Below are 13,212 nucleotides of genomic sequence, written 5' to 3' on the forward strand. Positions count from 1 at the left end.
GAAGACATGCCAGAAGATTTGTCACTATCCTACGGAGAGGGGTTATGATGATCATATAGATTTTAAATATTTTCAGCTACTACAACATTGATTCATGCTAAATTAATCAAAATGGTCTATCAGAGTTCATGGCCATTCAGATAGATACCCTGTCTCTAGGCCCTGATCCCTCTGCACATTATCAAAAGTGACTCTTTGGACTTCCAAAATAACAATGCAGACCCAGCCTGAATTTCCTTAGCTTATCTGTGTACAGTATATAGTATCCTAACTACACTAAGAATTTGGAACTAGAAAGGTCTTCATGATAATTTTTGTGAGTTTGATCTTCCAGGAAATCTATGATCAAATAAAACATTCTTTGGTAAAGGATATTAATAACTGGTAAGATATTCTTAAAATATATATACACATATTTCCCAATACACAAGGAAACATATATGTAATAATATATCTTGTGCTTTTAGATGCTTAGGAAAAATCAGAAGAACAACTTTCTCAGATTTACCTCAGAGTTACATGCAGACAGGCATTCCAGAATCTTTTTATAAAATATATGCCACTAACTGTAAAATTAAGTCAATACTATTTCCTGATGGATTTTAATGTTCAAATCAAGTATCAATATGTGAATATTGATATATTATGCATACATACATATATATTATGCATTATTATGTAAGAAAAAGAATGATATTCCCATCAAAAACTTTCCCTTAACTAGTGTGTAAGTGGACCTGGAAAAAAAAAAAGGCAATGGCAGGTCATTGAGTTTAGTATGCATTAGTTAGTGATACATGTAAATGAAGGCTAATATACTCCATACAACAGCCTTTTCAAGCATAGTTTTGTTGGCATGAAAGAACAGAAGGAATAAAAACAAAAAAGAAACAAAAGAAACAGCAAAAGAAAACACATCTACCATTGATTAATAAGCCCTCAACATGATCACTTCTCCCTTTTCTTTCTTATGCTAAGTAACTCTAATGTTAATGGAAAGTTAGTGCAAATTCATGGGTTAAAAATGTACCTTTTATGGGATGCCTGGGTGGCTCAGTTGGTTAAGCATCCGACCAGCTCAGGTCATGATCTCGTGGTTGGTGAGTTCAAGCCCCACATCGGGCTCTGTGCTGACAGCTCAGAGCCTGGAGCCTACTTGGATTCTGTGTCTCCCTCTCTCTATTTGCTCCTTCCCCACTCACACTGTCTCTCTCTCTCTCTCTCTCAAAAATAAATAAACATTAAAAAAGTTAAAAAAATGTACCTTTTATTAATACCCAAATGATATGTAGATGACATTTCTGAGTGATGAGTCAAAAAGGAAAATATTTATAAATTAGTGATAAGTAAAACTGCTATATCATATCAAGTTACCTAAATATATGAAGTTGCACTGATAAATGTAAAACATATGAGAAAATTGAATCTGTACTATTCACTTCGGACATCACCATTTTAAACACATCTTTATATAGAGTGTTGAAAAAATCAATCTTGGATTTACAAATGATAGGGAAATGAAAATAATATTAAAATGAACTATATTATACACATATTAAGTACTTGTTTCACCAGTAAGCATGGATTATTTTTACCATGTTAAATTAGCTGTTTTTCATATTGTAATGGTAGTTCAAATGGGAAATGGTTTCTCTAGAGAATAATGAATAAATTTACTTACATTTAATAAATATCATTAGTTGTTTAAAACACTTAAAAATTAATAAATGTGAAGACATTTAGAGGATCACCACCTGTAGAATATAATTTTAAAATTACTATCAATTATTAAAAGGCAACTCACTGGTATTTTTTCGTGCTGGTTATTTATTTCAGACTTTACCTTTGGTGCTTTTTTTTTTGTTTTTAATTGTCTTAAGTCATCAAATTATCATTCCAGAATGACATCTATAAAAATTATATAACAAAAAATAATAAAAGTATCATATTTAAATAGTTTATACCATTTAAATTATTATAAAAGTACAGAAATATCAGATTTTTTTGGACACTTCTTTCTTACCTGCTTGTGAGCATGGTCATAGGAATTAATGTGATTGTCAAACTCTTGATGCTTATAGTACTGCTTGTCACAGAGTTCACAGTAAAAGTTGGCCTTCAGATCTTCCAGAGCTTTTGCTATGGTGTTCTCCTTCTCAGCATAATCCTAAAAATTAAAATTGCAAGGAAGGCAGCAATTAGTTCTTCCCTAAATTGACTTTGTTCTGACAGTTGTCAACTTTAGCATAATAATTAGAGTTAGAAACAGAATATAACAAAGAAAAATAAAGCAAATGCCAGCAGACTAAGTCAGAAGAAATTATGAGCTGAAGAGCATAAAAGATTAACACAAGAAGCCAAGATAAATGGTGGGAAGAGTAGCAAAAATGTGCAGAAGCAAATCAGACGGAGAAATAGAAGCCCCTTGTTTGAACAATTTCCTGTGCTGTGTTGGCAAAGAAGAAACTAAAAATCATATAGTTATGTTGATTCAACCGCTGACTTCTGGCAATGGCTTAGTTAATATAAAACTTGTAAATTCTAAACAACATCTAAAATGTGTCCTGCATGAAGAAGTCCATATTGGTGCAGAAATATTCAAGTTTGGTATTTTTGTTTGCTTGTTTCTTTAAATATCTAAATAGTAGCATACTCATCCCAAGTAGATTTCATTTGACTAATGTTTTCATCTTGACCCATATCATTTTAAGTCGAACTTTAAAAAATTCTCTAGTCTTTAGAAAATAGGATTCTTTTCTGCAAGTTATTTGCCTAAACTGAAAAGGATTAAACTGTATAAGCAGATTGCTTTCATCATTGCTCACAGTAAATAAAGATGGCTATATAATCAAACCACTGAAAAAATGAAAAATGTAGTCAGTTATTAGCTTTCATTTATGAAGCATAAAATAGCAAAATGTTTGTGGTTTTTAGGTTTTCTCAACTCTAAATTTACTTGCTGTTTCACTGAACCTTAAATGTCAATGTTGTTAGACATAAATAAATTTTACATGTTGAAACATTGTTCAAGTCTTTTGCTGAAGTGCTGATATGAAGATCTAAACTTCAGTTCTTGCCAGAGAATATATTATGTTTCTAACTTAAAGACTCTCTCATACTCAACTCCTTTACAATTCAAATTAAGGACATATTCAGGCCTTTTATGTGCTGGTATAAGAAACTAACTGTCTCAGCCAGTGGGATATGGAGATGAAATGACATAGTCCTCTCTATATCAATGGCCATTGTCCTCTCTAAATACACAAGCTAAAAAGGACTCACAGTTTGAATGTTTAAATTGCTTCTATAAAATACAAAAGTGGTTTACTAATTGTAATTTAATGAATGACTAATACTTCCCTTACTTTATTGTACTATGTGTGCACATCACATATCAAAATTCACCCTACTTTTGTATATTTATCTTCTGAAATACATTATAGTAACTGATAAATATATTTGCCATAGTCTATAAATACATAACTCAGTTTCTCACTATAAAGACAACGATCTATTGTTCTATTAGTTTTATCAACTGCACAGAGGTGGTAAATTGCAAAATCATTCAAATTGTTTATTTATAATTTATCAATTCAATAATTAATTTACCATTTCTCATCAGGTTTGTGAAATATTTCCTATTACGCTTTTTGATTACTTAAGATATGTTTTTTTTAAAAAAAAACAGCTAGTTTAAAAACATGAAAATGAGTCATATATAACTAAACTCGTTACTGAAAATTTACAAAACCTTTAAAATAATACATTGTGGATTAGCCAATTTAAATGAAACAAAAATTAAGTACTATGATTTCATGGCTAAAGTGTGTGAAGCAGAGATAAAATTCCAATCAATATGAGTTATATTATAATGGCAATAGATTTTGGCTCAAAGCTGAATTAGCCTTCAAAATAATATTCTTGAACAGCAATTTCTTTGCAAACTAGTTGATTCTCCCCATTAATTATAATTACAGTTAAGCTACTTCATCTCTCAAAATATTTCATTATTTCTTATTATTGTGTAGGTTTATTTTGTTCTTCCTAAGATTGATATTCCCTCAGAGAAGCAATAATTGTTTCTTACTTATTATTTCCACAAAAATTGGAAAATTTTTGACTAAAGTAAACTGAAATTCTCAGGTAAATTGCATTCTTCCAAAATACTAGCCTTAGCCTAAGTTTGAAGAGAAAAACAAATCTGAAAACAATGAAACATTTGAAAAACAATGAAACATTTGAAAACAATGAAACAATGAAAACATTTACTCAGTGCTTGTTTAGGATCAGTCCCGATTAAGAATGTACATGTATTAACTCCCTTAATCCTGATTAAAATTATAGAGATGTGTATTTTAGACATTTTCTCATTTTATGGTGAAGGTACCAAGAAGTGAAATAATTAGCTCAAGGATATATAGTGAATAAATGTGCAGCCCATATTTGAACCCAAATAATCTGGTTCATAGAATTTCATTACGTTTAAACTTTTCAGCACATAAAAAAAGTAGAAATGGTACAATAACCTGCACATACCCATCAACTGAATTCAATTATCAACTCAAGGCCAACCTTGTTTCAATGTACCTATCCTATCTCATACCCTTTCCTCTGCCTCAGATAATTTATAAGGAAATTCCCAAGTTCCTATATTACCTGAAAATTTTTCAAAATGTATTTCTAAAACAGGACTTTTTAGAAATATCATCACAAAATCAATATTAGGCCTAAATAAACAGAAACAATGAAGAAACCACAATCATTCCTTACTATCATCAAATACCCAGTGTGTTCAAACAACTACAATCATCTAATAGTTTAAACTAGTTTGATCAAAACAGATTTCAAGTAAAGCTCATACATTCCCATCATTTAATATATTTTCCAATCTCTTTTATCATAAGTCTTCCTTCTGTTTTTTAATCATTACAATTTATTTCTTAGAAAAACTTTTAAGTGATATTTCACATTTTGAAAATATCTTGAGAACTATAGAAATGTTCAAAAAATATGATAACAAACTCATATGATTTTTACTTAATTAAAATCATTGCTAATATTTTTATATACATTGGTTCTATTATCTATCTATCTATCTATTTATCTATCTACCTGTCTGTCATTTATCTATCTATTATCTATCTATCTATCTATCTATCATCTATCATTTATCTTCCTCTAAGACATTAAAAGAAATATAGCAAAGTGGAACGGGGCACCCGGGTAGCTCAGTTGGTTAAGTGGTCGACTCTTGATTCTGGCTCAGGTCATGATCATGGTTTGTGGGTTTGAGCCCCACATTGGACTCTCTACTTTCAGCATGGAGCCCACTTTGGATCATCTGTCCCCCTTTCGCTCTGCTCCTTCCCCTCGTGCACCCTCTCTTTCTTCCTTTCTCTCCGTGTCTCAAAAATGAATAAATATTAAAAAAAAAAAAAAGAAATATACAAAACTGAAGGTAAGGTTGCAACAGATTGCACGGTAAGAAATATTTTTGTGCTAGAACTTTCCATTTGAAATGAGCTACACTAGAGTCAGGGTCGTGTTCTAGAAAATGTTAGACAATAGAAGAATCGGTTATTGTATGTGTGTCATAAGGGAAAGGAATCATATGTTTTATCTTTGATTATACATGTTTTCAAATGTATACAGACAAAATCAGCCCTCATTAGGTGACATGCCCAATGCCCCATAACCCTTCTCCTTCATTGTGGGTGATACTGAAAGAGGCATTGACTGAGATTATAAAGCACAGTGACAAATATTCACACAACCATTCCACTGCAGAAGTATGAAACACATTTGACTGAGGTGAAAAAGGAACACAACTGTTCATATAACCTCAACCTCAAAATTTCCCCTTCCATCTGACAAACCCATTCTATTCAACTACATGTGCAATGTCTGTAATGTCCCACTAAATGTGATGGTAGAGTGAAGAAGGGATAAGTTTCTTGTAGCTAGTCAGGTCATCCAAACCCATCGCATTTTATTTATTTATTTTTATTTTATTTTATTATTATTTTTTTAATGTTTATTTATTTTTGAGAGAGAGAGAAAGAGTATGAATGGGGGTGGAGCAGAGAGAGTGGAAGACACAAAATCTTAAGCAGGGTCCAGACTCTGAGTTGTCAGCACAGAGCCTGGTGTGGGGTTCGGGCCCAGGAACCATGATATCATGACCTGAGTCAAAGTTGGAAGTTTAACTGACTGAGCCACCTAGGCGCCCCAACATTTTAGACCTATCTAAAAAGAGTAAAGGTTGAATCCCTAATTTCAGGAAAGTGGCATATAATTCTAAAGTTATAAAGTTAAGAATCTTTTATTATGCAACATTAGCAATTGCACCTCGCAATATTTTTTACAGCTCAGCAAATTGAAACATAGAAGTTAATGGTTTGTCCACAGTCCTGGGGCTACTCCATCCACCATGTATTTAAAAATGAATAGTACTTGGGGCGCATGGGTGGCTCAGTTGGTTGAGCGTCTGACTTTGGCTCAGGTCATGATCTTGCGGTCTGTGAGTTCGAGCCCCGCGTTGGGCTCTGTGCTGACAGCTCAGAGCCTGGAGCCTGTTTTGGATTCTGTGTCTCCCTCTCTCTCTGACCCTCCCCCGTTCATGCTCTGTCTCTCTCTGTCTCAAAAATAAATAAACATTAAAAAAAATTTTTAAAGAAATGAATAGTACTGAAGTGGGACTTTGAAGGGAGAAAAGTTTGTTTTCCAAGATAACACATTTTGTGGTGGCTTCAGCATAACATATGGTGTCAAATAATATTCAGCCTCCCTTAAAAAGGCATCGATAATTCAGTACACTCAAGTAGTTTTCCCTGAGGATGTGAGGTCCATGAGGGAAGGGATTTGTGTTAGTTTTGTTTACTTCTCTACCTCCAGTACTTTTAACAGACCCGGCATTGGCAGACATTCAACATACATAAACACTTTTGCACACGTATAAAAAAGCAAACAAAACAGAAACTAGCAGCACTAGATATGTAATATTATTAAAATAATTGTGCTCATGCTTGGGTTTGTGGTATCCAGTTATTTCCAGTTATTTGGGGAATGCTTTCAGAGCTAATACCAAATTATACTGTATATAAATTATCATTGCTAATAGTAGTTGTAATCATATATTACATCCTAATATTTCTGCTAGGATACTCTTTTTTAAAGACGTTAAAATTTTGAAGATACAAATAGATTCAGCACAGTTAATACATAATTATTTTCAATGCCACAAAGGAACATTTGTATGTAATTAACACTTAAAATACCTAGGAAACACACACACTGTCTCTCTCTACTATTACCTCATCAAGAATAAAAGCAGCATGTGATTTGTATCCAGGATAAATTTTATCATAAGTCCTTTTAAAAGAGGAAGCAAAAACAACTCTTTGTTAAATTTTAATTGTAATGAAAAAAATTAATCAAAGAGATAGCAAAACTATTCTTTCCTAGAAGAATATCCAGACAGAAGATGTATTATTTGGAAATCCATAGTCCATAATCTATATTTCCTATAAAATAGTGCACATCTTCCAGGCCATGTCTCTTGGTCTAGTCATTACTTAAGTGACTCATTCTGAGTGGTCCAGCAGTTTCACAGAGTACTACCCTGACTGCATTTTGCCCTAGCCTATGTTGAGACATCTTCCTGTCCAGGGGCTTCTCTACACACGAGATGGAAGTTTGCAGGAAATTACTCACTACTAAAAAAATGCAAAACCCAGGAGTGCTGAGGAATTAATACAATATAGATCCACTCTTGACCATTGTGGAAGGTAAGAACTCCAGGATAAATTATATCCTTTTTTACCTATCAGGCAATCCATTTCTGAGATTCATTTCTATGATCCCACAGAAGGTCCCAGCAAGACAGAGTGCCAGTACCTGTAATAGTACTTGTAAGGCAAACAGTACAGCTTCATATTAGTTTTCTTAGCTTACCTGTTTTATTTTTCTGAAACTTCATTTCTGCCTCCTGAAATAATTTCCCTACTAATTAACTGAATAGAAGCCTTTGTCTTAAGCTTTCCTTTCAAGAAGAAAGTGAAGCTAAGATTATAAGTTTTGTTTTAGTGTTTCCTCTGAATGCCTTGCTTACAAACTACATTACCTAGAATAATTTAAGATGATATCATTCTTCAGTTCAACACTCTCTACTAGTCTCCCATCATTATTAGAATAAGTATTTTTACAATGACCTACATACAATTCCTACTCTACCTGATTCCTGGCTACATCTCTGCTATCATCTTCTAGCATTCTCTCTCTCACTGTGCTTTAGCCACACTTATTTCCTTAATGTTTCTGAAACTTTCTCAACCATACACCCACTTCCATACTTAAATTTGGTATTTATTCTCCATGGAATGTTTTTACAGCAAATGTTAGTATGAAACGCTCATTAACTTCCAGTGGATCTCTGCTAAAATGCTATTTCCTTGATGATGAATTACTTTGTCACCCTTCTAGAAGAAAAACATTTTTTATTCTCTGTCTTCTTTCCCTTTTTGTAATTATATATGTTGCAGGTGCACAGCTTTATGATTTAATATCTGTACACACTACAGGGAGATAAGCAAAGTCCAGTTACCATCTATCCCCATACAGTTGACCTCCTTCACTCATTCTGCATACTCCAACCCCCTTCTCCTCTGGTTACCATTAGTCTGTTCTATATACCTGTGAATTTTGTGAATTTATTTTTGCTTTGTATTGTTTGTTCATTTGTTTTAGATTCCACATGAGTGAAATCATATAGTATTTGTCTTTCTCCATCTGACTTAATTCACTCAGCATAGTACCTTCAAGGTCCATCCATGTTGTCACTAATAGTAGGGTTGCATTCTTTTTATGGTTTTCCCTCTTTTATCTCCCCCTTTAATATGAAGAAGAGAAAGTTTATTCAGGAAGAAAACAGTTATAGAGCACCTCTGGGTATTGGAGTCTGAAAGCTGTATTAACAACAAGGAGAGATTGAGTAGAAAAGAAGGCATGCAGAAAAACTGATGTTAGTCTTTTTCTGATTTAAATCCCTTCCCTATTAGACAGGAGGGCAACCATTTCTGGGTGACAAAAGCTGTGTCACTGTCTCAAAAATATATGCCATTCTCTTCTTAAAGGCTGGGTTCTATTATTTCAAGTGCTGAAAAATGGATAACAAGATAATTTTGAAGCATATAGAATGGACAACTAAAAGTTGAGTCAGAAAGTTACGATTTTATCAAAAGTCACAGATGTATTCAATGGAAATATAATAAAATATATGCATTTAAATGTGAGTTTATTTTTAAACTGTTCCACAGAAACGCAAACTCATCTATACCACCATGGAAGGTGAAGGCTGAGGTAGAATACAGAAAACAACTGAGTATTGAATACCATATTTCTATGGGCACCCCTGGTGAGCAAAATTGAGTGCAACCTAACAGAAAGGACAAAGAATAATTATGTCCACATTTATGACAATTGGAGAAGGTAAACTTGTTTCTCAAAATTGGTAACTCCTTTCCAAGTTAGTTTCGAAGCAAGAGTATTCACTCATAAGGTTTTACCTATTTTTTTCCCTGTTGTTTAGCTGACAACAACCATTGGATAATCAGCATAGTTTCTAACCACAGAACCTGTTCATGTAAAAAGAGAATGGATTCCCAAGCTTTAGCTATCAGAGTACACTCTTATCCACCTCAACTGGCTTGCCTCTTTGAAGGCATCTGTTTCTTTTTCATCCATGGGTCCTAGAGGAAGCTCTATCCTATGACTAGGGATTGTTAGACCCTCTGGTTAATTAAGCCAGTATTTAGTCTAATTTGAGAACGTAATAGAAAATTGAGTTACACTTTTCCCTTCATGTTGGCAAGACCTGAGGGACAGCATGTTCTAAGAATTGGCTGAAATTTAACATTACTCTGCAGTCTCCCTGTGCATAAAGCAAGGCGGTAGGGGATCTCATTTTCAAGGCAAATTACAAAAAAGTATATCAGGTTTTCTGAAGCTGAATGTTAGCTGAGGTGTGTAGAATTCTAGTTCATATTTATAAAACCACATATAGAGATTAATGGTACCAACATGGAAATTGTATATAAATAGATTCTGCAAAGAGTCCAATGTAGAATATGAATAATAATAATTTAGAGTACTTGTTTCAGCTTAGACATCTCTTAACCTTATAGGCAGCAGCCATTTTCTCTGAAAGGTATTGGAAAGGGGTGTAATGATCTGATGCATATCTGTTACTGTCTCAGTTGTAACAGTCACCTAGGGTAAGACAGAACAATTTCTCTAGTAAAATGTCTCACTGGTTATCCTAGCTTGAGGTCTCCCAGAAATAGACAGTGAGACAAGGAGCTGAGATTAAGTGGTTTACTTGAGATCTCAGGAAAAACTGGCAGAACAGTGGCAAAATGTAAGAGAGTAGGAATGAAGGAAAGATTTCTGGCTTCAGCTCTGAACATGTACAGACCTTGGAAGTCATTGCTCTTGTCCTTACGACAAGAACAATCTATGAAAAGTGAAAATCAATTCTTTCTCTCAGAACTGTGAGAGAACTGAGGTTATATGGTGAAACACCACTTGAAAATCTGGAGAGACAAGCACATCCAGGGATGTAGTGACAAATAGCCGCTTACTTGGATGTGAAATTGCTGGAGCCACGAACTGGTAGGAACTCTCAAATGTTAACTGATGAATGCTATGGCCTGATTACAGTCTATGAGACAGAAACTCCCGGTGGCTGAAATCTTGGAGGGACCCCAAACACTTCTGTAGCTTTTCATGAATTCCACCAGGTTCTCATGAGGATAATCTGAGAAAGTCTCTTGTGTCCCCGAAAGGGATTTGGGAGTTAAAACTGTTGTGAAATAAGCCAAGAGTCCTATATATAACTAAAACCCACTCCCGAGGGATAGTGCACTTCCATGTCACAATTCAAAGACCTTACTCTAACCAGGAAAAGGAATTTACTTTCTCTATAGTCTTCCTGCCTCATTAAAGTTGTGGAGTCAACATGGTCAACAAGGGTCATGGCTTCAAAAAAGTAGACTAGGGATTTTATAGCCAAAAAATGGAGTAGGGACTTGGGAGACAGAGAGATACAGGAGTTATGTCACAGGAGAAACAAATATGGCAGTCATAGCCCTGATACAGAGACACATTAGAAGCTGAATATTGAAAGGTTATAAAATTCTCCTTCTCCCCACACCTTCCTGACACAGCTACAGGGTTCCAGTATCATAGTGAATTAGAGCTGAAGGAGTTGTACAATACACACTTTCTTTGAGGAGATGTACATAGGGGGAACACAGGCTAAAAAAGCACACGCAGTCAAGGACACTAGGGGACCTCAGTTCCTACTCCCGAATCATGTCCAGCTTTTAATGGAAAATTACAAAGCATTCTAAAAGGTAAGAAAGAGAAACAGTCTGAAGAGAAAAGATAAATACAAGAACAAAGTTCAGAATTTAGATATTATGTAGATGTTGGTGTTATCAGAGAGGGAATTTACAACAATTATGATAAATGTGTTAAAGTCTCTAACAAGAAAGGTAGGCAAAATGCAAGAATAGGTGGGTCATGTGAACAAAGAAATGAAAATTAAAAAAAAAATCATATGAAAATGATATAAATTAAAAAGAAGTTTAACTAAAATGAAGAACGATGTGTCAATTGAATCTTTACCAAATTGAAATGCAGATAGGAATGAAAGAAGGAAGAAAACAGAACAGAACATCCAAGAACTATAGGATAACATCTAACAGTATAACATATGTGTATTTGGAGTAGCAGAAGAGAGACAATGGAGCAGAAGGAATATTTATGAAGAATGGCTGAATTTTTTTCCAGTGAATAACACATATCAAACTACAGATTTAGGAAGCTCAAAGAACACCAAAAGAATATAAATAAAAGTACAACAGCAACAATCACCTAGATATATCATATTTGTCTACATCCCTTAAAAGTATACAACTAGAAGTGAAAAGTATAGTACTAAAAGTAAAAGAACTAGACTTGGATAAACAAAAACTGAATTCATTGTCAACACATATGACCTGCAAGAAATGTAAAAAGAAGTTCTTCAGAGAGAAAATTATATAGGAAAAGTGTTAGAGGAAAAAAAAATCAAGGTATATCAATTAAGGTATATCTCTATCATCTATCTATCTACCTACCTACCTACCTACCTATGTATACATACATACATGTATATTTTTAACTGATCAAAAAGTTAACTATTTGAAACAATAATACTAAAAATGAATTGGTTGATTATTGCATATAGATAAGTAAAATGAATCACAACAATGTCAAAAAGGACTGGGGAAAGAATTAGGAATGCTCTGGTAAAAGATACCTGTACTGTATGTGAAATGGTACAGGGCTATATGAAGGTGGACTTAGATTAATAAATACATATGTTGTAAACTCTAGATCAACCACTAAAAAGTATTAAAAAGAAGTGTAATCTATACTCTAAGAGAGATGATACAGTTAAATTATGAATTGTTCAGTTAGAACCAGAGAAAGTAGAAACAATTAGGGGGGAAAACAAGTAACAAATTCAACAAATTGAAGTAATTACAAAAATGGTAATTATTACAACTATATCAACAATTGCTTTTAATGTGAATGGTCTAAGTACAAGTAAAAGACATAGATTTTCAGAGTAGTTAAAAAAACAAAAAGCAGACTAACTATATGTTGCCTACAAGAAACCCACTTTTAATATATAGCCTCAGGTTAAAAGCAGAGAAATGGAAGCCAGTAAAGAGTATATTTTGAATGGTTACTACAGAAGCAAAGGAAGCTTGCTTATGCTAGAAACTCTGGAAACTAGTGCAGAATACAAACCTCAGAGCTTCTGTAGCCGTGAATCAAGGAAGCTATACTATTTGTCCAATAAATCCCCTTAAGAATTTGTTGATAGCAGTTTCCAGAGGGCATTTACACTTGGAACTTTGGGGCTTCTCATGTCCAAGAATGGAGTGGTCTCTGGTGCCTCAGGAAAAGAATTCATGTGCTAGCAGTCAGAAGCCAGGACTATGTGCATGAAAATGATAACTGTTGACAGATTATGGATGAGACACAAAGAACATATATATGTATTTCACTACTATAAGTTCTATGCAGTTAGGATCTTTAATTGCTTTGTTCATTGCCATATCCCCAATGCCTAAAAGAGTATTAGAAAAAACAAGTGTTTAA

General features: G+C 33.7%; 1 protein-coding gene across 1 annotated transcript in view; it reads right to left on the reverse strand.

Annotated features, from left to right (window-relative positions):
• The window catches only part of ZNF804A (zinc finger protein 804A), an 81,936-nt gene that overhangs the window by 60,792 nt on the left and 7,932 nt on the right, over window positions 1-13,212 (reverse strand). The window contains exons 2-3 of the mRNA XM_049615255.1: window positions 4,604-4,727; window positions 2,024-2,167 (exon numbers count right to left, since the gene is read on the reverse strand). Of these exons, the coding sequence (XP_049471212.1) occupies window positions 2,024-2,167; window positions 4,604-4,727 (268 nt within the window). The remainder of the gene's footprint in view (window positions 1-2,023; window positions 2,168-4,603; window positions 4,728-13,212) is intronic.

Source organism: Panthera uncia, assembly GCF_023721935.1.
Source record: "Panthera uncia isolate 11264 chromosome C1 unlocalized genomic scaffold, Puncia_PCG_1.0 HiC_scaffold_3, whole genome shotgun sequence".
NCBI lineage: Eukaryota > Metazoa > Chordata > Mammalia > Carnivora > Felidae > Panthera > Panthera uncia.